Source organism: Eupeodes corollae, chromosome 1, assembly GCF_945859685.1.
Source record: "Eupeodes corollae chromosome 1, idEupCoro1.1, whole genome shotgun sequence".
Taxonomy (NCBI): domain Eukaryota; kingdom Metazoa; phylum Arthropoda; class Insecta; order Diptera; family Syrphidae; genus Eupeodes; species Eupeodes corollae.
The window spans coordinates 104,984,990-105,012,159 of NC_079147.1; the positions used below are offsets into that span (position 1 = coordinate 104,984,990).

Below are 27,170 nucleotides of genomic sequence, written 5' to 3' on the forward strand. Positions count from 1 at the left end.
TTAGCGAGATAGATAGTTCGGTAGATCGGTGTGTTGTGCTGTTTTGTCACTTGTATCGATTCTTTATTCAGATACACTTCATCAGAGTTCGCTGTGCCAATCGCACACAGATACTTTACGACTACGACAACGAAAGAAAAGTATCTCAACATTAATACAACATACAACATAAAGAGAGATACCTACCAACTTATAAGTTTGCGTGTAAGTTTTTCTTTTTTCATATTTTTCATTTCTGTTTTTTTTTTTTGTTTTTTTCTCAAATAAAATTTGAATTTTAAAAACCATTCAGGACTTAAAACTTAAGTGTTCTTTAGAAAATTGTCGAGTTATCGGTTGTCGTTCAAATCGAATAGATGTCGAACTAAAAGAAAAAGGGTTCCATTCTTAAACCATATTCAAAACCTTGTGGTGTAGTTTTTTTTGTGATTTTGAATAAAATTTTTTGAGAAACAAATTTTGTATTTTGGTGGCAACGAAAATAAGTGTTTTATCAATGCAAAAGTGGATATTACTTAAAAAAAAACAAGCATAAATAATAAGAATTTGAAAAAAGGATTTGTGAACCCAACGAAGAGGATTTAAATTTAAAAAAAAAAAAACAAATTAATAAATAAAATCGAAAAGGATTAAAAACAAAATTAATAAAAGACGTTTGAATTTTCCTTGCTGAGTAGAAATTTAGCGAGGACTATTTCTTTAAAAAATATTTTACAAAAACCCGGTTGTGTTAGTTTTGAAATCTAATTTTTTTTAAATTCTATTTTTTTATTATTATTTTCAAAGTGAGTATATAAAGTTTTTTAAAGAAATTATTTTTTTCATTAAATACATTTTGTGAATTTTTAGAATTTATTTATTTTTGTGGTTCTTAACGTTGAATTAAACCAATAAACTAATTTTTACCAAAGTAGAATCTATGCGTCCTTTACTTTTTGGTTTAAGTTTTTAAGAAATGTCGGAACGTGTGGTTTGAATAATTTCAAACTTTTGAAAATTCAAAACATTTAAGGGAAGAACATAAAGAATAGAACATTCTTGGCCAAAGTTTAATCTTTAAAAATTTAATAGGTCATACAAAATTTATTTGATGAATTTCCTGTTCTTGAATTTTTTTGAAAATACCATTTTCTTTTCTAAATAAGACAATTTTTCTTTTAAAGCTTAACTTATAGTTATAGTTTCGGGATTTAGCTACTTTAAACAAAAAGTTAAGTCTTAAAAGTAGAGTGTTTTAAAACTGAGACTATTTCTTTTTCTAGATCCTTTCAAAAAGCTTCGAACAGTTCTTTAAAGCTTTTATTTATGTTCTATTTTTTAAATTTTAAAATGTGTTTTGGTTTTTATTATATATTTAAAAACTCCCATTATTTGAGAGTTCTTTAGAATTCTTAGTTCGTTTTTGTTTTGAAACATTTTTAATGTTCTGAACATGTTCCAAAAAACACCAATTATCTCTAAAGCAATTTTTGTTTTTAAGTCTTTTTAAAAAACCTTAGCCTCCAATTAACAATGATTTTTATGATTAATCTAAAATTTCCTATGCAATGATTTCTTTTGTTTCTTGAAATTGATGTTATTTCAATAAATATTTGAATTTATTTCTTTTTTTTCTGAATTAATATTTCCGTATTTTTTCGGCTTGTGGTTTTCTTTGGTTTGATTTTGTTATTGTTGTTGTTGTTTCTTCTATAATCTCCTTGAAAATTAAATTAATACTTTTATTTATTCAAATACAAATTTTTTTATACACAGAAACGAGTTTCTTTTATATAATTATTTGTTCCTTTTTGTTGGTTTTTCTCTTAATCAATTATTATTGTTGTTTCTATTGTTTGGGGGTTTTGCACAAAATTTAGTTCTTCTAACTGTTCTTGAATTGGTTTCATCATAGGTACCCTATATATTAGATAAAGTTTGGCACGTGTATTCAATTAATAATAATAATTATTTAATGAATAGAATAAAATTTAGATCTAAAAATAAAATCATTTCAAATTCTAAACAATATTTTTAAATATTAACTAGTTTGCTTTTGTTGTTCCAATTCGTTGTTACTAAGAACAACATATTTTTGAATATAGGGTGATTCATTCATTATGTAGGTAATTCTTTTTTTTAAAAAGAAGTGATTTATTAGCTGACTATTTTAAATCAAGAAACTTGTTATACAATTTTACATAAAATATTCTTATGTATTTATGACAGGAACTTAAACAAAACATATGATTTGAATTTCACAATTATTGAAATATATCGTTTTGTATGATAATAATTTTATTCATGATTATTTTGTTTCTTTTAAGTTAAGAACAAAACTTAGAATTTTGAATTTGTTGCTTTCTAAATTTGACAGAAAGATTTATAATGACCTCCCATAAATATTAACATCAATTATAGTAACATTAACAGAATTTGCGTTTTGTTTTAAGAATTACAAATTCTGAATCATTATTCCTAAAAATAGATAGAAATACTTTTTATTATAATAAAATGTATATTTTATTAAAGTATAATAAAATAGGATAGAATTTGGTTTGTAAAAACTATGAAATTCCCAGAAATTTGGACCAAAAAGAATAACGTCAGTCTTCTATTAATTTATCTGATCATCTTTAAGTTGAGATTGTCTTTTATATGTTTTAACTTTGTCTGTGTTTTGTTTACAAATTTATTATAATTTGATCTTAACATGCAACTTTAAATCAAATTATTGTAAACAAATTTGAAAATTTGTGTGCTCATAGCCCAAAGATATATATATTTTTGTTTTCTGATAAATCTGGTTTAACCATCAGCATGCAAGTAAAATAGACATTATATACTTATACAAGTTTAAGAGTGTTTGGAAAAATACCATCAAAATAATAATAAATAATACTTTTAAGTGGTTATATTATTGAATGGATACTATTTCCTATAAAATAAAAATAACACTCTTTGACCGGCCTTGACGAGGTAGTATAGTTTTATATTTTATTCTTATAAATTAATCTTTGTTTGGTGTGTTATTAACAGAAGCAATTATTTCGAAAAAAAGGTTTGTAGGGAAACTTAAATTTGAACTAAGAACATATTCTTTCCTTTTTGAAGTTTTCAGACAATTTAATTTGTAATTTATAAAATTTTCGATAATATTTCGAACTTGGTCAAAATGGTTCCTATTATCATAATTTTGGTCTTACAGCTTATTTCAACAGGTTCTTTATTGAATATCAGTCTAAAATGCTAATATTAGAAAAAGCGAAGAAAAATATGTTTGGAATTATTGTACAGAAATTCGAATACAGCATTTTTAAGTTAAAGGAAGCATTTAAAGTATTTTCAGCTTCTTGAACTGAATTATTTTTAATTTTTTAACAGTACAACAATACTAATTTTTTGAGCGCTTTCATTTCTTATGTTTATTATTTTAAATTACTAAAATAAAAATTTCACAGAAATTCGAATACGCTGTAAGAAAAGCAGTTTTAAGTTAGAAGAACTGAACTATTTGTACTTTTTTAACAGTACAAAAAAAAAAAACAAATTTTATGGTCGCTTTTATTTCTTATGTTTATTATTATAAACAACTAGAAGTTAACCTTAAAATTTGAGCTAGAATTCAAAGAAATAAAAGAACGCTATATTCGAATAAAAGTTTGTAAAAAGAAAAGCAAATTAAAACTTTTATTAATGCTAAAACAAAGTATTGGAACATTCTTTCAATGAATTAGTAAAAACTACAAAATATCTTGTAAAGCTTTTTAATTGATTCTTGATGTTTGTCTTTTTTAAAATATCATTAAACTTTTAATGCAAACAGAAATCAAAATGTTAAATACGAATATCAACTCAAGTTTTTACATGCTATCATCTGAAAATTTGTATGGAACTAAAAGTCTTCTAACTTTTTACGGCATCATTCTTGATAAAACACCAGTTTTACTTTTCGATTTCAATAGAATGTGTGTTGTTAAAAAAGACTTAGAATATTATCAAATTCATAAAGTTACATAAATCCAAACCATATCGAAAATCAAACTAAATGTCAAGAATTATGATCACCAAAATTTTTCTAACACCTCTGATAGGTTTTTCTTTTGATAGAAAAATACAAAATCTTCTACATTTTTTTTCTGAACTATGGTTCCAAGGTGTCTCCGATAGTTTATTGATTATTGAATAGTTTCAAAACTAGTTTTATGAAAAAAAAAAAACAAGTTCTAAAGGTTTTTTTGTATTTAATTTTAAAGTTAGCATATATTTGATTTATATCTATCTCGAAATCCTCTTAGAACTAGTTTTGCAATTAAACTAGTTTTGAAGCAGGTCAATAATATGCCATAAAGCTTTGTTGTCCTAAAAATGTTACTTATGTGTTACTTTTTTACCGAATTTTGTGTTAAAATCTTTGTTTTAGGAAACATTTCCACTTCAGAGATATTTATAGAATAGATAAATAGGCTTTTATTATTGATCTTAATTTGATTTCAGCCTTCTTCCGAAAGTTTCTAGAATGTTCCAGTATGTTCCAATGCTTAAAAAGTGGCAATATTGAACGCTTTTGTCTAAATTGTTATGCTTATTACTTAATATTAAATTTCAACACAAAAGATACGATTTATTAAGAATTTATGTTTTGATTATAAAACTAAAGGTTGAAAAACTCCAAATATCTTAAAAACCGTAAAAAGTTTGTTATTCTTCATAGTGCCTTTATTAGAAAATGCCTACCTTTTAACTCTAAATCGACCAATATTCAAGTCGAAACAATTTCAAAAATCGATGGTATCATATAAATCGTTGATTATAAAACTAATGGTTGAAAAAACTTCAAATATCTCAAAAACCATACAAAGTTTGTAATAGAATTTCGTAAGCTGCTTCCATTTTTCTACGATAATTCTTCATAGTGCTTTTATTAGAAAATGCCTTCCTTTTAATTCACCGACCAATATTGGAGTCGAAACAATTTCAAAAAATCGATGGTATCATATAAAAACGCTGATTATAAAACCTAGTTGAAAAAACTCAAAATAACTCAAAACCCATAAAAAAGTTTTTTATAGAATTTCGAAAGCTGCTTCCATTTTTCTTCGATAATTCTTCATAGTGCTTTTATTAGAAAATGAATTCCTTTCAATTCTAAACCGACCAATATTGGCGTCAAAACAATTTCAAAAATCGATGGTATCATATAAAAACGCTGATTATAAAACTAATGGTTGAAAAAAATCCAAATATCTCAAAAACCATAAAAGGTTTGTAATAGAATTTAGTAAGCTGCTTCCATTTTTCTACGATAATTCTTCATAGTGATTTTATTAGAAAATGCCCTCATTCTCAACCGACTATCAGTTCATTTGAATTTATTATTCTATAGAATTCTTAATCTTACGATTATGTTATTAGTTGTCATATATAATTGTCAATTTAAGATTTTAATTTAAGATTTTAATATTTTCAATTCTTAAAATTTAAATACCTGATTATAACTTATTAAACATGTTCTTAGCACGTGTTAAAGAAAATTCTTTAAATTCCCATAAGAAACTAACTAATATCCATATAGCAACACCTGTTGCCAACATTAAAACATTATAATCCCTAAGATATAAAAAAACGATTGTTTCCTTAAAAATTTATTCAAACAAAAATCCAAAAAAAAATGTACAACAATTCTTTTGATTTTTCCCAAAATAAATTCAACGATATCTTCCATGGTCACCTGGGTCATATAAAAGTTTCGATACCGGTCCGGTCTCCATTTGATTTAAATATTTTATTCTCTTAGGTATGCGAGTATATGTATACAAAACGCGTTTCTGATAAAAAGATACAACAACAACAACAAAATAGATACAAATATATCTTTTAATCATGAAATAGCCAAAAAGTTTTAAGAATCTACTCACCATCAAGCTTCAAGCTTCTCTTTTTTATTTTCGTGATGGTATGTTTAAAAGTTTGAATCTGAAATAAAAGAATAAATCATTTGATGGAAGCCTCGTTCATTGAGATCGACTTATTTGATGGTCATATGACTTTCTTTATATTCATTCGATTCGTTTCTTTTCTTTACTCTTTGGTTCTTTTGTTTTTTTTTTTTTTTTATTTGAGAGCTTGTGGTTTTGATTTTTAAATTTTTAATCAACCAAATACCCGTCGTCTGTCGAATTCAAGTATTCAAGGAGCATCATTCAAATATAGTCAAGCCATAGCCAAACAACCGACGAACGTGTCCAACGTGTTGAAAATCACTAAACGGATACAAAAATGGGCGCGTGCATGCAACTATTTGGCGATTGATGACGTCAAACTCGTTTATAGTTTGCCATCAGTCAAGAATTCAAAATTTATCTCCACCAAAATCTGACTACTAGATCCTTAATTTTATTTATTATTGATTTAGTATTTATAGCCTTCATAATCGTGCGGCTAAAATGTGAGAGGTTTGATCAGCAAGTCAATATAATTCATATAAGAGAAAGAACAAACCGCAATAGATAGTCTTGTCAACCTTGATAAAACTAAACTCCTTAAAAACAAAAATTAGGAACCAAATATTTCAAGTTCTAGAACCAAAAACCAAACCAAATTACTATACATACGAGAATATCTAATTGGTTATTCAGATTTTTTTTTCGTTGTCAATTTTTTAATATTTCCGCCTTTCGAAAGCTAAAATTTCTGTATAGATATGCACGAAAATTCCTCGATATTATAAAAATTATCATTCAATTATTTATTAGTTTATAAAAATCGTGTATCAAAAACTTCCATTCAATTTGAATATAATTGATAATTAAAAAATAAAAAAAACACACAAAAATACCCACTTCCACTGAGGAGTTCCTTTTAGAAAAATTAAAATTAGTAATTAAAATATTAATAAAACGAATTTAACAATCAACAATAAATGCGACAGGCATAGCAAGTAATTTTTTTAGAGAGATTATAAAACTCAAAGCAGGTGATAATTTTTGTTTTTTTTTTAAGAAAAAGAATTAAGAAATAATAAAACCACAAGATATTTTTAATTTATGTATAAAATTAACAAAATACTAAAATCTTTAAATTATGTAATTTGAAAGATTATAAGTGTGCCTTGCAGATAAACAGCCATTAGGTGATAAGTTCAAGAATCTTGTGATAAACCGTTTCGGTTTAAATATATTATAAGCTGGTTTTTTTAACTATAAGCTCGCAAACATTGCTTACTTATGGAGTTGACGACAAAAATTTGAAACAAACATAATATTAATAGTTGTTGTATTTTGTTTCTTTTTAATTATTGAGATTTTCCTGATCTGAATATAAATAAAACTTGTTAGAAGATTTTAATAATTTTTTATTTTTAGTGTTAATGAATTAATTCTTAAGTAATTAAATTCACAAAAAAACATGTATAATTCTCTGAATATAATAAAATAGATTAATTTAAATATACCTACTTCCTTTAATACAATGATTATAATTCTTTAGAATTATGTAAAGTTGAATTTTAGAGATTAGTTATAGTTTACAAGCTCTTAGAATGTCAAGATTAATGATTATAGGTTTAAAGTTGATTGATTTCTGTGATTTTAAGAATTTGCAATAATTTTTATTGATTTTAAACAAAAGCACGACGAACTCAAATAAATAAATAATATGATCGATAGTTTTTGGAATCTAAAAGGGACCAAGTTCCGATATTCAATGTTTATTTGGCAATTTAAGAAAATGAAACGAACAAAAATTCCATATCTGAACCAGCCCTTATCTCTCTTAAGGAACCTCTTTTGTTTTTCGTTAGCTTGATTTTGACACAACTGAAACTATCTTCTCACTTTTGCTTTATGGCTCAACCACAACCAAGCTTAAGTTCGGGGAACAGGACAAATTTCTTACCATAATTTACTTAGCAAATAAATAGCTAAAAGCTTTATCGGAGTATTAAGAAACAATTTCAAAGCACACAGACTACAGAAACTTCCAGATCTTTTTGGGAGGATAACTTTACTTTAACACAAATAGATCAAAAACAAATAAATAAGTTGGTGATGGGTGCGCAATCTTAACTACTGAAATTAATGGCTGAAACAGAAGCACGCTTTAGCTTCGGCTTCACCTGACGTTTACGAGTTCAGGCATAGCAATTCAATGCATGCTATAACAATGGAGTTTCGACCTCAAGTTCCGTTTGACAATCGTAAGGAAAAGAACGTAATGTGACTCCAAACGGAAGCTCTAGTTCAATTATCTGAACATTTGCTTTGTCTGACAGCTCAACAGCTTTAAAAAAATGTCAACAACCAAAATATTTGCTCTTTGGGGGGATAAAATGAAAATAATGTGATTCAATCAACATCAAAGCAAGGCCACCGTAACGCAGACGAAGCCGAAGCTGAAGCGTGTTTGTGATTCAGCCATAAGTCTCCCATTCCGCCTTCCCAATCATTGTAGCGTAATCCAGGCTTAACTTTTGGTGACAAAATAATTCTTGTCCTGGCTTTAAGAAAACGTGATAACAACATCTGTTATCCGTATTTTTTCAGATACTCAGGCCTCAATCAAATATCTGAAGTCTACCTCTAAAAACTCTATTAAAGACAAAACGGTAGATCATCAGTTTAATATTCACCTTTACGGGGTGCCGGTCCTTAGAGGCATTCCACGAAATTATACGGCAGATGAACTCGACAGAAATGGTACAGTACAACCAATTCTACCACATTTGGCTAATGTTGAATTCCAAAAAAGGCAACTTTCAGTTGCAATAACTTGGAAAAACATCAAGCCAACACTAGATCAAGCCGCTTACCATCTCTAACAAGATCGGTGTCACAATCGGGCTCTGTCTAACAGGAATGAAAGTCACGCGGTGTATTTTGAAATGACTTTTTTAAAAGCTGTGTGTATGGAAAGAAGAAGAGGAAAGAGTTCTGTTCTAGCTCAAAAACGCAAGAATTACCAAGAAAAATTCTTCTATAACAATCTAAACGATCTCAAATCATGTTAACATAAACAGTCTTTACTTTTCGTTGGGAACTCAATAATGTTTATTAGAAAGCCTCAAAATTTATGTGGTGGTATCACAATGCGCCATTAAACTAACCTAAGTGTGTCTTACTCCATCACGAACTGCCACTCTAACCTAACCTAATTTACGATTAAATTTATAATATCATCTGTCATAAAGCGTGAACTAAAAATACGTAAAACGAAGTGTAAATGTTTCACTTATATTTTATAACAAAACAAAATTGCAATGACAATACAGTTGTCAGCTGTCAAAGACCATGAAATAGAAAATAAATCCATTGGAGCGTTGAGCTCAAGCTTATGATACTGACTATTTAAAGTAATCACAAAGCTTAAATGAACACTTCAGATTGCCTCATAAGAGTATATTGTTTCTATTCAATATGTGAAAGTCTTTACAGAACTATTATAATTCACGCGAACGACATAAGTATCCTTTCACGAGTTCCTGAGAAAATTGGACATTTTCCTTAAATAAATTGCCTAAAATTCTTAAACAAAATTGTTAAAGATTTTGACAATCTTTCCGTAGCTTTTTCATTTTCTTTTGTTTTTAGAAGACAAACCAAAAAGATATAATAAATAACAAATAGAACTTCAAAGCCATTACCGAATTCAATGAAAATGTTGCAGAGGGAATCAAATGTAATTATTGATATTTCTTCTATTCTAAAAATGTCAATAAATCGCTCCAATTCCACAGAAAATAGAATAAATTAAGTGGCTCAACAGTCCTTTCAGAACTAGGGTCTAGAGACTTTCAACTCTCAACCATTCCCGTGTGCGAATCATGTCAGGAATGAAAGGGACCTACACTTTTATGCCAAATCTAAACAACTAATTTGAGTACTTGTAGTAAATAATAAGTTGAAAAGGATTCTTTAAGTACTCAAACTTATTTAATAACAATATTTAGTCAGGAAATGAAAAACTCGCCTGATAGTCTAGAAATATGTTTATTATTTCACAAGATTGGAAAAAATATCATTATCTTTTCCGAAATAAAAAAAAAATTATAACTTGTACAACTTCCTTTCACTAAAATTTGTATTTAAAAAAAAAATGTATATTCATTATGCGTAAAGTTTTATTTTATTCGTTCATTTATGACATTTTGGTTTGGTTAGGTTGCTTCCGCCTGTTCTACATATTTGCGCCATTATCAAGGAACTTGTTTTCGCTGGATTTTGCTGTTCTTGAGATTTTATTTTTTTTGGATTTCAAGGTTGAATATGAGTGAATTATTCTTCTTCTTTTTTTTAAGCGCAAAAATTTGTTCACTGACATTTTAAACGTTATCGGTTATTTTGTATTATTTAAGAGAAAAACCAATGACATAAAAATGGTATGTTTATAGGAAACATTTTATTATGAGTTTAAATAAACAAATTGAGCGTTTGATTTGAATGGAAACATTAACTTGTTTTAAAGAAGTGACATACCTTGTCTCTGTCTAGATAAACAGTGACTAAGTATATCTTTTAATTTGTTTAAATTCTATCAAGTGTTTAATTATATGTCATTTAAGGCAACGACTTTAAGAAAACTTTAGTTTAATTTCTTACAAAATTTTAAATTAAGACTTTTTGAATGTTCCAATAGGTAAACATTAATAATACGGCTTAAGAAACTTAAGACAATTGAGTTCAATAACCCAAAATATTTGAATCAAATTATATATTGTTCAATGTTAATAATTAAACGACGCTGATATTTAGATTTTCTTTGGTAAAATAGGTCGCACGTGCACATGTGCCTTTATTTAATGAGCTTTTACCTACTTAAATCTTTAAATTCATTTTGAAATTTTAAACATGTACTCACAGTTTTGAAAAAAAAAGTACTAGGTATGTACTCGTGTTAGCAATAAAAATTCTAAGATATACATATTTTATAATTTTTTTTAAAGCTATTTTTAAACCTTTTTTGGATACGCTCCATGCATTAACAAAGTTCTTAATTTTATGACCATTCCACTTTCGATGAGAAAAGTCACTTCGCATACAAAACTTCAAATTACTCTTGCAGTTAAGAAGTGAAAACCTTTTAAAGCAAACTGGTGTTTCCTCAAAAATTGGATCTAATAAATTTAAATTAATTTCAAAAATTGCGAATCATGTTTAATACAAAATAACTGACAGCTGTCAAGTTTAAGCAGCGTTGCCAATTTGTTTTTATATAACACTCCTTATCTTATAAGAAAAATAAAATAGGTGGCGCAACAGTCCCTTGAGAACCAGGACCTAGTGACTTACAACTCTCAACTATTTCTGTGTGCGAGTAACGTTGTCAGGGTTATAGGGGACCTACAGTAGTTTTAAGACGAATTCGAAAGTCTAATATGAGATAGAAATAGGTGGCGCAACAGTCCCTTGAGAAATAGGACAAATCTCAACTATTTCTGTTGTGTTAGTAACGTTGTCAGGGTTAGAGGGGACCTACAGTAGTTTTAGGACGAATTGAACGTCTTCTTTAAGAAAACACCTTTCATGGCAAGAATTACTCTTGGAGAATTTGTCAATTCCTCGAAAGAGGCAATATCCGTGAAGAAACCGCTTTTGATGGCGCAGACAGGCATTGAACTCAAGACCTTTCGCATGACATACCTAGGCACTAATCATCATGTTACGGGTACTACTGACAGCTGTCAATATTAAACAGCATTCCCATTCGTTTTCTCCTAATCTTGAGAAGTAGAGCCTAGTGACAACTCTCAACCATTCCTGTGTGCGATTAAAGCCGAACATCTAATTTGAGAAAGCACCTATCATGACAAGAATTACTCTTGGAGGATCTGCCATGGGTACGATTGACAGCTTTCAAATTGAATTAGTGTTGCCAGTTGCTTTTTATAAAACAGTCCTTATTTTACCTTTATTAAAATTAATCATAAATCAACATGATTAACATATTTCTTTTCTTATATATAATCATGAAAACGTAGCTTAGTATATTTTAATCTTAAACACATGTGACCATTCAAATTAAAAATTAGTTAAATGCTAAACTTCTTATCTCATGCTTATTAAAATTTTGATTTGTTTGATTCACTAATTAAATGACCTTGAATAAGAACTTTAAAAATCTGCAAGGACAACCAAATTTAACAAAACTTCTCGAAAGAACATCGTGACAAGGAAATATTTTTCTATATTAAGGTTCGTTTGACGGAAAAGAAAAGGTTCTAAATTCTTTAATGTAAAGTTTATAGTTTATTTAAGCTTATTTTACACAATCCATCATAACCCATTAAAAGTTTAACCAACAACTATGAAAAAGGGTTAACAAAAACCTAATCTTTTATCTGTCAATGAATTTTAATCATTTCCTTAAATTTGGTAGTTTTTTTCTTGATATTAAATTTGCAAATTTATAATTTTCGAATTAAATTGAGGTCAGTAGAATCAGCACTTCTTCTTGACATATTTTTATGCTTGAAACTTGTTTTTAACATTTAAATAATTCTTGACAATTTCTATGACTTTTAACCTTTAAATAAATATTGGTTAATGGGTTTGTATTATTTTAAACCAGAAGTCTTTATTTGAACTCGGCCCAGTTTACCAATTTGTTTGTATCTTATGTATACTCTTTGGATATAAGACCGCATTTGCACTAGTGATTGGTTTTGCAAGTGATTAGACCCCTGTTACACCATACACCATAATAACTACGAACGACACCAAATTGCCATTTTATTCTTCTAAATAAATTTTGTAATGTTCATTCATAAAATATTACTTCTTTCGAAATTAAACTCAATCTTTCTGACACTCTTAAAAGGTCCATCATTACATTCATTCAACAAGCCACAAAATATATAATTTATAGCCGCTCGTTACTCAAAGTAACACATTTTCTGACATCTTGCATAATATCTCTATCTTAACTTTATGCACTTAATTTTCAATTGTCAAGTTAGTAGCTGCTAGTCACTCTAAAAAATAAAAAACAAAATGACATTTCCATCATAACAAATCAAAAGGGCAATTATTCATCTTGTTATAACCTCTAGGTATATTTAGTCATGTACGAGTACGAACTGTGACTTACAATTTTATAAGCCATTAACTCTAATGGATACATTTTGGGCTTGAGGTAATAAAGTTTCTTGCAAAATTTACTCTTTTTAAGTACCTGATGGGGTTTAAAAATATTTGTGCTATATTCATGGCATCTGTAAGATGTAAACATGGACTTAAGTTCATATAAATAGATTTTCGCAGATGAACTTCAAACTTAACCTCGAATTAAGGTGTCAAAATGTTAATGTTTACTTAAACCATGCCTCAACTTTAAACAAATATTAAATGTAGATAACTTTTTGAATTCTAGGTCTGTAAATGGAATGACAATCATCTTCTTCGAGGTTGGTTTGTTTGTTTATGTTGAAGTGTCAAGAATTATATTTGAAGCTTGACAAAAGAAAAATCAATTAACTATTTAGCAAATAAAAATATTTATACCTCTTACAAACCCTCTTAAAATAATGATGATGGTTGGTTAAGTCAATTCATATAGGTTAGTTGGTAATTACTTCCCAGCAGCTAGCAGCTCTTAACTTTGTATTTTGTTGTTAAATTCTTTTTTGCTTAATGACTTTCTTGAATTTTAAGCTGATTGGTTTATAGACAAAAAGATTAAGTTGTGTCGTAAGAATGTAAAAGCGGGTATGTACAAAACCTTAGGACTTTAGTAATCTTAAGTAGAAGTACTAGATTTTTATACCTTGTATTTATCTTCTAATATTTAAAGCAAGAAATTACCAGTAGTATTACTCGTGGCGTGATGGTTAGTTCGTAGAACTTTTATGTCAGAGGTCTTGGGTTTAAACCCTGCCTGTGCCATCTAAAGTTTTGGTAACGAAGAATTTACAAATCATCCAAGAGTAATTCTTGTCATGAAAAGTGCTTCCTCAATGAAGACATTCGGAACTGTAGGTCCCCTCCATCCCCGAGAACATTACTTGTACACTAGCCCCTATCTTTCAACGGACTGTTGCGCCAAAAATACCAATTACATGTGCTTGAGTATTTGAACAGTAATTCCAGAATTGTTAATTACTTTCTGGCAAATTCTGTAAAATACTGTTCAACTACTTGAAAGTACTTATCACTGCTCAAGTACTTGAAAGTATTGTTCCATTACGTGAAAATTATGTTCAACCCTTAAAATCAATCCATTTTCAAAAACATACTTGTAATCATAAATGTCTGAAAATTAAATTATTTTTAAAAATTCTTTTTTATGAATAATAATTTGGTCTTTTAGAAGTTCTTCAGTTTAGTATTTCTTCACTTCTTCCTAAAGTGCAACATTAATCTTCTGACTATTTAATTTGGTTTTCTTGAAATTTTTAATGAGCCATCATTCGTTCCTGAACTCTCTTGATGCTTAACACTTCAAGTATAGGAACAATTTAATTACCCTACACCACAATGAGTTTCTTGAGATAGGTATTGTGCATTGTGAAACATCACTTTCAGAGTATGGGGCACAAGGCCGCCACTTTTAACAATATAATTATGTGCCATTCTTAAAAATAAACTCAACCTACATAATATTTAGCAATTTTTATTAACAATTTTTTTTTTTTGTTTACAATTTACTTACAGAAAATAATAACATTACAAAAATGAGTCCTGAAACCGAAACAATTCTTGTACACCGTAAGCGAGAAAATGATATATTGGAATCAAAATGTCCATCAACAACACAATCGTCCTCCACATCCTCAATGTATACCAAAGAAGAAAATAAAACACATTGTGAAAATTTAGCAAATGGAAATGTTTTAGATGATAGTAAAAATCGTAATAATCAAAATTCAACAATCAACAATAATGCTGGATTTATTGATAAAATAAATTTCAAAGAAGAGGCTATGCATGACAATGCTAATCAGGATATTGGAACTGATATGAATTTTAAGAGAGAAATTGTTTGGTCAAATGCTATTGGATTTTTGGTATTACATATTTTGGGTGGTATTGGACTTGTAATGCTGGGATTTGGTTATGCTAAATTCCAAACAGTGGCTTACTGTGAGTATACATTTTTGTTTTTAATCTTTTATTTATATGCAATGACGTTGACTTCTTTTAAGTCAAAGCTGACAGGAAATACTTCTGACATTGACAATGAGAAACAGTCGAATTATATTTCAAAGTTATGTTTATTTAGTTTTGTTTAACTTCCCATAGGAAGTTATTGTAATCGGATTTTGTCGAAAATTTTGAAAATTCTCGGCGTTTCAAGGTCCCTAGAGTCTAAGAAAAAGATTTTTAGAGAGATGTCTGTGCGTCAATGTGTACGCACTTTCGGGAAGATTTGTTCGTAGTCCATATCTCAAGAACTATTAATGATATCGACTTCAAATAAATTTTGTTATACAGATAATAAAGCAGAAAGGACTCTCAAGTAAATTGAGTGTGTGGTTTTCTTACCATAACAATTTTGGTTAACCCAAATATATCACTAACCAGAAACGCTAACAACTTAAATTTAATTTTATATTATTGACTTCTAATTTCATCTTATAGAAAATATTGTGTACGGCTTTCGGTTGAATTTTTATAAAAAATCGATAGTCAATTGTTTTAATTAAATTGGTACGCAAAATCGGTAAAAACTGATATTCGATATCTTGACAATAAATGAAGGTATTGGCTTCAAAGTGGTTTCATTCTGTGTTACATTTGCTTAGAAAAATCAAATCTCTATTTTTTTCGTAAGAAATATCAAAACTTTTAAAAAAATAATAAAAACGGATTTTGAAATCAATCTGTTTCTTCAAATTCTATTTATTGTTCTTAGTTAATTTCTTAGAAAAGTTCAACTAACAACTTTTGACAAAACCTACAAAAACAACCGAAAAACTAATAAGAAATGGTTTTACTCAAGTATTTGGAGAACTAAGAAAGAAATTGATTTCAAATTATTTCTGTAATGAACTTTTTCTTTAAAATTTGAATCAGGACAAATTGACCGACGGGTTGGGAAGTTATCAGTATTAGTCGCATCCCAGTCTCTTTTTTCCAATCAAATTAACTTTAATATCGTTTTTAATTAATTCTCTGACTTAAAGTTAAATAATTCCTCCAATTTGACTAAATTTGATATTTGAACTCTTAATAAAAGTGATATTTTAAAAATCTTTGATGTTGTATACATTTTTTGATTTAAAGGGCTAAGTTAGCTGAAACAATCATAGTTGATGGCTTATGCTTTTGTAATAAACTCTTCACAAGACTTACCCACCTTTAGATCAACAAACTACTACCCGAACTTAATATTCAAAATGTAAGTCCGATTACAAAAATTAAATGAGATTTTTAGTAAAATTTTACGTCGTTTTGACTTTAAAATCTAAAAATGTTGTGTCTCCATCTTTTGTCCTATTTAAAGGCTAAATGTGGACTTGTTAAATTCAACTATTAGCCAGTAAGACGGTTCACTCAATTAAAATATGCCAACAGCGCTTTTAAACACACTTTCTTCTTAATACGGTTTTAAAATGTACTAAATCAACTTTAATTTTTATTTAGTACATTTGTATTCTAAGTTTAAAAGAACCGCAAAGTTTACTTATATTTACTTTATAAGACTGAGTTTAACTGTTTTCACTCATTTAGATTATTTATTCCAAATCAACTTTTATTTGTGTCTAGTACATTTTTTTCCAAAACTAAAAGAACCGAACACAAAAGGTTGTATCTCCATCTTTTTCCGAGATTTTTGTGCTTTTTGAAATTCAAAAGTTAAATGTGGAATTATTAAATTAAACTTTGAAACTTAAAGAGTTTTTGAAACGCTTTTAATAAGGTTTAAAATGTACTAAATCAGCCTTTTTTTGTCTAGTACATTTTTTCTAAAACTAAAAGAACCGAGCACAAAAGGTTGTATCTCCATCTTTTTTCGAGCCTTTGGATTTTATGAAATATAAAGGTTTTAAGTGGAATTATTAAATTTAACTTTTAAACTGCTTTTAATAAGGTTTAAAAATGTACTAAATCAACTTTTATTTTTTTCTAAAACTAAAAGAACCGAACACAAAAGGTAGTATATCCATCTTTTTCCGAGATTTTTTTATTTTATGAACTTCAAAAGTTTAATGTGGAATTATTAAATTAAACTTTGAGCCTAAACGCGCTTTTAAACCGCTTTTAATAAGGTTTAAAAATGTACTAAATCATCTGTTATTTTTGTCTAGTACATTTTTTTCTAAAACTAAAGGAACCGAACGTAAAAGGTTGCTTCTCCATCTTTTTTCGAGACTTTGGATTTTATGAAATTCAAAGGTTTTATGTGGAATTATCAAATTTAACTTTTAAACCACTTTTAATAAGGTTTAAAAATGTACTAAATCAACTTTTGTTTTTGTCTAGTACATTTTTTTCCTAAACTAAAAGAATCGAATAGTTTTCACTCTTTTTAAAGTTGTTGCGATATTTACATAATGTACTTTGACAAAAAGACATTAATCAGCGTAAAAGACTTAGAGGCTTAGATTTCTCATCTGTAACAAACAAAAAACAAAGCAACTTTTTATATTTAAATACATTTTAATTACAATTCTCTTTCTTTAATCCATTTTCATATAATATTCAAGTGAATTTATTTTTAAAATATTTGCCTTAAGTCAAACAACCTTTCATTCCAAATGACTTCTTGCAAAGTACAAAGTAAAAAGTAGAATAAATAAATGAATGCTTCAACTCATTAAAAGATTAGGTTTTTATATTAAAACAAAATCGGTGAAGTGTGAATTAAGCTGCTGAGGGATTATTTCGGGTCAATTAAGTTATGATACATTATTTTTGGTTTCCTAGTTTTATAAAACTAATTAACACCTGCATGACTGATTTTCTTTCATTTAAAGATAGGACTTTAGTTTTCCCCAAAAGTGACCGTGAAGATGCGTGAAAAAAACAAAAACTGTATTCTTGTTCAAAATAAAACTACAAATTCAATTTATGCGATTTCAATTCAAATTTAATCCAAATTATGTAACTATTATTATATTATTATTGATAATACAATTTGAGGCGAAGAACTATCGAATCAAGACATTTTTTGACAGATTGACTGCATTACCGACACACTATTTGACATTTGTTTATTTTTTAAGGATATTGTAGTGAATTTTATATAAATCCTTTTGTTTTGGATTTTTCTTCTCTTTACAGTTGTTGTATTTAGTTTTCTAAGTGGAATGGGTATTACAATGGGAGCCCATAGGCTTTTCTCTCATAAGGCGTATAAGGCGAAAACTTGGCTAAGGGTATTATTGATGCTTATGCACACAATGGCTGGTCAGGTAAGGACAGTTTATTTTCTTATGAATAAACTTTAATTAGAGCTGTCACATATTCATAAATTATATTTTGTATTTATTTATTTTACTTAGAATTGTCTTTATGTATGGGTGCGAGATCATAGACAACATCACAAATACTCCGACACCGATGCTGATCCTCATAACGCCACAAGGGGTTTCTTTTTCTCTCACGTTGGTTGGCTTATGTCCAAGAAACATCCAAAGGTAATTTTGATCCCAAAATATGAATTTTACAGTTAAAAAACCATTTATTTATTTTCTCTTTATAGGTGAAAGAATATGGTCAAAAGATTGATATGTCCGACATGGAAGCCGATCCATGGATCATGTTCCAAAAGAGGTGTGTATATTAAAAAAAGAAACTTAAACTAATTTTATTCTCATATTTTATTAATGAGGACATAATATTATTTCATTTTTATAACACGTGCCTGGGTAAATTTTCTAAACAAAAAAAGAACCAATAAACTGGTTATCTATTTCAAATGATAGTTTTCTTAAATCCGAGCACTGTGGCGTATGTGTAACTTTTTTTCGTTTTGTTTTAAGTTATTTAATCCTTTTGCAAACTAGTTATGGTTAGTTATAGTTAATTCAAGGTATTCGGAAGATAGAATAATGAATAAATTAGTTTAACTCATCTTCTCATCATAATTATCGACCTCGAGGGTAATTTAAATGTTTATGAGCACTCGGACGTTTAACCAAAAAAAAAAAACTAAAAATCACACTCGCTTAGTCACAAAAGAGTACTTAAGACTCTGAGCCGCCACCGTTTGTCGATTATAGATACAAAAATTTATCATGAATGACTTTCAGCACGTACTCGCATTGTATCTAAATTAAAAAAAAAAGATACTTGTTTTGGATTTTCAATCTTTAAGGAAAATATCTTAATGTTCTGACACAACTGATTTTTATATTTTTGTTTCATATAAAGCTGTGCCTTAAACTTACTGTACGTAGATATAGAATCACCAAACTCAACGTCAGAGTAAGTTTAATGATTTCAAAAAAAAAGTTTCCTAAACAGAAAGCCCGAAGGGGAATTCCTTTTATGATTAAGAAAAAAGTTTTATTTTCATTTGAGCGAGAGTGCATAATTCTACTCGTATACTTAGTTTAAAATTTAATTAATTATTCTAGAAACGAAATACGTTGTTCTCTGTTTGTCTGTTTTTTATTTTGTTTAAAGATAATTATTCTTTAAGATAGATTGTGCGTCGATTGTTACATGAATGGAGAACAGGAAATTTAATTTGGTTAACATTTGCTTATAATTTTGGATGATGAGATCGTTCAGGTGTTTCGTGTTTTTGTTTTATATTAATAATAATTTATAATAATTCTATAGTGGTTTTGCAATATAAAAATGTTTGAAAAAATCTCTGAGCAAGGTTTTGAATTTGCATAAGACTCATGATTTTAATTAGTTATAGGTTTTAAGAAAGTAACAAATAATATTTATGATAGAAATTTGTAGGAACACAGACATTTTTCAGACTTTAAATGTACTTCAAAACCATAAGGTTCTTCATTACATTGCTTTTTCATTTTCAATGTGAGATTAAATTGAAAAATGTTCATATACAAAGAATCAGAATGACAGCCGCTGTCATAATTGTAGTAGATTAGGTTGAAAGTGAGCAGATTTAGGGTCCAATATCTGATTGCCCAACTGTCAAAAAATTCCCTTCCAATTAAGGCAACTATATTGGAAAGTTGACTGGAAAGTTAGCCAAGTCAAGTCTACTTCTGTCAAAATGACAGTTGATCATGTTTTTCTGATTCAGATGAAAGCTGAACTTTATGATTTATATATTTTCTGCACAATTCTATTTAATTTAAAAACAAAAAAAGGATTTCTTGTCAAATTGGGAAAGAAATAAGTAATATTTTTTTACAATACAAATCGTGATAGACTTGTAGCTTGCCTGAGGAGTTTTTTTGTGGGCAATAATGTTTTTGGTAATATTTGTACTATGAACTTACAGAAGAGATTTGTAAAGTTAAGTTCTAAATTTGAAATTCTTGACACTTGAAAAACTAAACAAAATGTACGTTTAAAAAATGAAATAGAATGCAAATGAATTCCCTTATGCGGCCTGAACCTGCCCAGTGTCAAAATGAATCTCCTTCCATCCCTTTTATAAAATTTGACAATTTCATTGCAATCAAAATTGAACAACTTCAATTTCAAATAATTTTAAAAATACCTCATTTACTCAATGATAAACCTATAAAATTTTATTTGTATGAACTTTTGAGTACATTGTGCATTGAACGTGTCTACTTTTGACAGCTCCTTATTTATAAAAGCATTTTGTAAACTGGCCTAATTTTCATTTTATTTCTTGACATTATTACATAAATACTATTTATGGACTTGTTCAGATATAATTTCAATAGAATCAGAACACTTTTTATATCTTTTTGTTTAGTAGGTACTTTTACCCACTTAAGCAAAGTGCCTAAATAAGAAGATTGAAAAAGAAGAACTTTGTCTAAAGCTTGACATACTTCTAAAGATACTTGAAACTTCTTAAGGAAAATCTTTCATATTCATATCTTAAATCTTCCTTCAGAAAAACCGTTTAAAACGCAATAAAAATCTTGAAAAAGTGTGAAGGCCCCAATTTATTTTTGCTAAAGGTTTTTCCCCGAAAAAAAAACAAAAACTTCATATTCTATTATTAATATGTTTTTTTTTCTAAACTCTATAAATAATAATAAGAAATATGTTTTTATTATTCTTTTAACTTAAAACAAGTTTTTTTAAATGTCAAATAAAAGGTCAGTGTCTTTTGAAAAACTTCTTCTTCGTCTTCTTCTTCTTCTATTATTTCTTCTAGTCTTTAATCTTTAATAAATCAACTTCATAAATATTCAATATTCACGGAATTTAATATTCTGCATCAAACTAAAAATTTTAATAATAAATTCCATGCCACGATTGCAACAAAACTACCCAAGTGTTTGATGTATGTATTTCAATACCGGAAACACTTCATTGTCGACAAAAAATTCAAAAATAAAAGAACTTGAACTTAGAATTTCGGGAAAAACTGTTTAACCTACAGATATTTGCACATTTTATTTCCTTTCGGAATAATCTTCTTGTTCAAGGTACAATAAAATGCAAAATTTTGTATTTGATTTGAATAAATTTCAAATTCGTCATCAATGTTTGATGGTTTGATGATGGTAGCTTTTTAGATGATGATGATGATGATGACCTCTCGTGTTGAAAGAACTACGAGTAGCATATAATAAAACAATAACAAAAATTCAAAAAATATCTTAACATACAAAATTTATAAAAGCTCTAACGTCATTAATTATTATATAAAAGACCTTATGTTTATTTAAACATCACGCGCAAACTCTTTTGTGGTTAATCTACCATCGCATCGCGTCTTTGCCTTTGCCTCTTTCGTATGAAGAAAGGAAATCAAACAAAAATAATAGCATTCAATTTTCAATTGATTCAATTCAGCTCACCTGAGCAAATGTATCCGTGAGATACATTGACCTAATGACCATGGGGCAGATTCATTGTCAAAGATGAACGTACAGGAAGTTAGCTCTTGTCTATCTTTATAATTTCTTTGGATTATGCATTAGATGAATCGTATTGATGAGATCTTACAGATATCGAAAAGACGAAGAAAGAAAAGGTAAACATTATATTTCAGTTCATGGAAGCTATAAGAGATGGTCATAATCATAACATATACAAGTTTCTTGAGCTTGTTGGTGATGCTTAAAATTAGATAAAGTTAATTTGAGGTTTGTAGGTATGTTAATAAACTTAAACAAAAAAAAATCTCATCGCATACCTTTTGTCCATTGGTCTAACTGGTTTTCGTCTTGGATTTTTGCTTGGTGCTGTTGGAGCCGTTAAAAGATAGGAAGAATAATTTAAATTAAGTCTTCGCGTGGATTAATAATTTAATTCAGGACCGGAATAACATACACAACTCAAGGCCGGTTTTCCATCCGATCTTTATTTGATTTCCATTGTTTTCTTATTAATGCAAAAGATAAAATAGACTTAACTTGGTCTTGGTCATTATTTATCCCAGTTTTAATTAGTGGAGACTATTTTTGTGTGCTGAATTAAATACTGATTAAATTAGAATTTAGAATATCAATGAATGCTCGTGGATTTAGAAGTAGTCCATGGTTGGGTGGTTTTTTTTGTTGCTTATAGGACTGTACAAATGTAGATGGCAACCTGTCTCTAGTGAAATTGTCTTTGAACATACCCTTTGGTTCATTTAACTAAATTGAAAAGTCCTTCAAGAACAGTTCTTGTCTTTAAAGTACTTCGAATATAATCCTTTTAAATTCGGAATAAAATTGTAGGTTTATAAAGGTATCCATTTGTGAGATTACTCCCACACAGGAGTTGTTGAGAGTTTTAATTAATAGGACCCTGTTTTTCTTCGTATAGCTCACAGCTTTTGTTTTTTTAACGAAAATTATGTATTTTTAGTAAAATTGCTTAAAAAAAAAGTATAAATATAAAAGACATCTTAAATTCCTTTGTGATAAATGTGTGATTAAGCTTAATAATTTAGTCAACTGGCAGATAACACATGTTTAGACAATTATAAATAAGGAGTTATTCAATTATTAATACAATAAATATAACTAGACACTTTTTAAATTGTGTCCTTAGAAAATCGTATAAATTCTTCTTTTGACGATCAGAAGTTTGTTCACCTTAGAAAAGGCTATCAGAACTCATTAAAAGGATAATTTCACATTTTTACTATATCCTACTGTTAATAGACCTTAGCGCAAAATTTTTAGCAATCTTTTTTAAGGGTTTTATAATTTACTATAGTTAACAATTTGCTAAGTATTTAAGCAATTTACTAAGGGACTCCAACATTTTGAACCTTTCTTTTTGTATTGCTAATCGCCGTTTTTTAAAAAACAAGCATCTAAACATGTCTAAAAAGTGACAGTTCGTGAAAATAAACAAAGCAAGTACGCTTAAACGCACCTAATTTCCCAAATATTGACTGGACCATTCCATCCACTGCTCTTTTAAGAATGGTAGTTTTTCTTTTTTAGTTCAGGGCAGAGCTCGAAGTGTCAAAAAAAAAATAGTTGTGTTTGCTTCAAATTCGTGTTTGTTTTTAGTTCCGAAGATGTTCATAGCACGCTCTGTGAGCTCAGTATAAATTAATAGAGTAAAATACTTTGCTCAGAACTCTACTCTGTTCGTTCAGACTCTGCTCAGTGCTCAGCTTTGAACTATAAAAAGAAAAACGCCAAATATTATTGCACAGATGTCATATGGATTTAGCAAATTTCCAAAAGTTAAAGTAGCCATTTTGTGATTTTAACTTAAGCATAGTTTAAAGTTAAAATTATGTTAATCATTGTTTTCAATTAGACAAGCTCAATAAAACAATTAGAACATATGTTCCAAAATTTCATACAATACAAATTTGGAATGTATAAACCCCGTCAAATATTTTCAAATCCAAACGATTATCTGACGATTAAATTCAAGGCTTTACATAATAAAAAAAAAACTAAAATTATGACATAAGAGGATTTGGTTAAAATTTGCATATCTTCTCGCGTTATTTGTCAAATTATATTGAACTTTGACAGAGAATGTTACCTTTCCGGTTTTCGGCCGTTCAAATGGGAATCTAATGATAGGATTTAGGAATTCAAATTCCTTAAGGAAACGTGCACACTGTCAACTTTTGATTGGAAATATTCAAATTCCTCACTCTACTCGTCAAGCAGGATTTTTTTATTCTCAAATTATATTTATTATTAATCTTTTCCTAAATTAATAAGTACAAGCTACAGGTGTTTGTTATTCAAAGGTTTTTGCTACGATCGGTGATTTTCGCTATAAAATCTAAGCTTAAAGTTATGAATTTTAATGTATATAAAATGAAAGCAATAATTTAATATCATATGGTAGTGATATCCTGTTCTGTTTTATTGTGAAATTCATATAATTTAAAGCTGTTTTCAATCGTATTGTAAAATGTGTTACAAAATTATTTCATTGGAGAAATAACATGTCTGTTTTTTCTCAAACATTACTAAAACTCTGTTTTTTGAAATATTTTTGAGTACAAAAACATCAACTGTCAAATCACAGAAGAGTTGATAGTCACATTGACAGATTATTTTTATAGAGTGACAACAAATTCACACCAAAGTAGTATACAAATAAAAAATGTCATGGATTTGACATTTGTAAACGAAAACAAAACTCTCCAACTCTTCGAAGAAACAATGGCGCAAAATTTTAAACGTAAATTAGCAATTTACTAAGCTTACCTAATTTTAAGAGATTTTAACATCTTACTATGTCTTAAAAATTTATTAAAGTTAATATCATTCAATAGTAACTTTTACTTTTAGCAATTAGCTGAATCTATATGACATCTGGATAGTTATTCTTTAACTAATAGGTCCGTTTAATAGTATTTGCTTTGTTTATTTTTTACGAACTGTCACTCTTTAGGCATGTTTGGATGTTTGTTTTTTTTATATAAGGCAATTTGCAATTTTCTAGTAAGCAAATCCAAATTAAAGGTTTAAAATGTCGGAGTCCCTTAGTAATTTGCTAAATATTTAGTAAATTGCTAAATAGTACATTATTCAAAACTTTTGAACCAATATTTTATATATAAACTTTCAAGCCTTATTAACATGCACCTTGTATAAGAAAAAAATACATATTTGTTTACAAACATTAAATGTTAGGAAATATAACTTAGGAATTCAAATAGTTGGTTTTAATTTTTAAACAAAATGTTGCTATATTTCTATTCTATTGGGTTAGCACAGATTTTTGTCTTCTAAAATATGCTTGTTTAAAATCCAAAACACACTTATCAGCTGTGTTTTAGAGCCATAAAACTTAGAGTTTTAATAAGGGTTTAATAAGAAGAAATGAACTTCTACTAGATCAGCCAATTTCTTTGAATATATTGATTGACAGATGTGCGAATTAAATACCTGCTATAATTTTATAGCAACTTATTTGTTTCCTAAACTTTATTTAATCAATATTTCTTTTTTATATTTTTTCAGACACTACAAGATCCTCTACACCATCTTCACACTTGTCCTGCCAACTGCTATTCCTTGTCTACTCTGGAATGAAACAGTTTTGGTATCACTCTTTACAACCTATTTCGCACGTTATGTTGTCCAGTTGAATACAACATGGTCAGTTAACAGTCTTGCTCACATGTTCGGAAACAAGCCATACGATAAGTAAGTTCCTATAAAATTCTCTTCCTTCAAACATACTCTAAACGAAAGCTATTCTTTCTTTTTTATAGGAACATCCTTTCGGTTGAAACCGTTTTTGTTTCGATTATTGCTGGTGGTGAAGGATGGCACAACTATCATCACACCTTCCCATGGGACTACCGTACCGCTGAATTGGGCATGCCCTTCAATGTCACAACAAAAGTCATTGATTTCTTTGCCAAGAACGGTGCCGTATATGATCGTAAGACCGTAAGTGAGAACATTTTGCGTAGTCGTATCCAACGTACAGGTGATGGAAGCCACGAACACTTTGGCGAAGAAGCCATGGCCAAAAAAGCCAATGGTGACATCGATGAAGGTTCCAAAATTGACAGCAACGGCCTGAGGAAGTATATTGTTGAGAAGAATCGCATCAACAAAATGATGATCGACGAATTGGGCAAACTCAATCAGCAACATGTTAGCGGCGATGACTTGAATAACAACAACAGCAGCTTCAACAAAAGCAAGCTTAATATCAACGATTTGGCCAAGAGCACGAGTACGAGCATAAACAATAATAATATAGATAAGCAGGCCTTGAATGTTTGAGCCATCAAAAAGAAAGAGCAAAAGGGTGCCAAACGAGGAATACAAAATTACTTAATTTAATTTAACACTATTGATGGATGTAAATTAGTTGTGTTAATTTCTTTTTACATTTATATAATTAATATGTGTGTGCATAAGACTTATTCCAAAAAGTTAATGTTTAAGGTTTTACATTGTAAGCGTGTGTATTTTTAAGAAATTGAAATTTTTGAAGAAAAAAAAAGAAAAAGGATGGTTTTGGAGGAGTTTTTTTTTCTGATGTGGATGGGGTGCTTTAGGCTTCCCAGCCCATCATTAAAAAAGCTCTTTCATTAAAAGGACATGTTTGGAGCCTAGAGTTCTATTAATACATGCTCTGTAGAGTTTCTAAGGACCTTTTGTTAAAAAAAATTATATATATTATTAAAAATTGTGTTTTATAATGTTAAAAAAAAACTTGTGTTGAGGATTTAGCTTAAGAAAATGAATTAAAAAAAGAAATGTTAAGTGGTATGTATATATTTTTAACCAAGGGATACTCTAGTTTTTATGTACCTACCAAATAAAAAAACGCAAAATATAAATAAAAAACAAAAACATAAAAAAGTCAAAAAGCATAATACTTTTTATTATTTCCATCAATATAAAAACATTGCATCAACATAATTCCACACTCATCATATAAAACAAATTAAACATTTTATAGGAAAAGCAACCCATATTCACCACGATCAAAGAATCCGATAAGTAAGCTGTACAGGGAACCAAATGTTAATTTTGACAATTGAGTAGGGTTCATACCATCGTTATGATCAAGGGCGGATCTAGACTTTTCATCAAGGGTTGGTCACACACTTAGATGAGTTTTTCTCACCGCTTAAAGACGTCTTTAATGTTTTGTAAAGGATGCTAACAAAATTTAATAATTGCTAAAACGCCAACTTAAGTTATCAAATTATTTAGAACACTGCTGTATAGCAAG

General features: G+C 28.5%; 1 protein-coding gene across 2 annotated transcripts; it reads left to right on the forward strand.

Annotated features, from left to right (window-relative positions):
- On the forward strand, window positions 1-26,802 carry LOC129938826 (acyl-CoA Delta-9 desaturase-like). 2 transcript variants are annotated; one of them, XM_056046615.1, is made up of 7 exons: window positions 1-204; window positions 14,625-15,053; window positions 18,198-18,328; window positions 18,419-18,553; window positions 18,619-18,689; window positions 25,433-25,618; window positions 25,687-26,802. In XM_056046615.1, exons 2-7 carry the CDS (start codon window positions 14,645-14,647, stop codon window positions 26,207-26,209), a joined length of 1,455 nt encoding a protein of 484 aa, XP_055902590.1. In that variant the 5' UTR covers window positions 1-204; window positions 14,625-14,644; the 3' UTR covers window positions 26,210-26,802. The 2 variants fall into 2 exon arrangements, with proteins under 2 accessions (XP_055902590.1, XP_055902591.1); XM_056046616.1 differs by lacking the exon at window positions 1-204 and adding an exon at window positions 321-785.
- The last annotated feature ends 368 nt before the right edge of the window (window positions 26,803-27,170 follow it).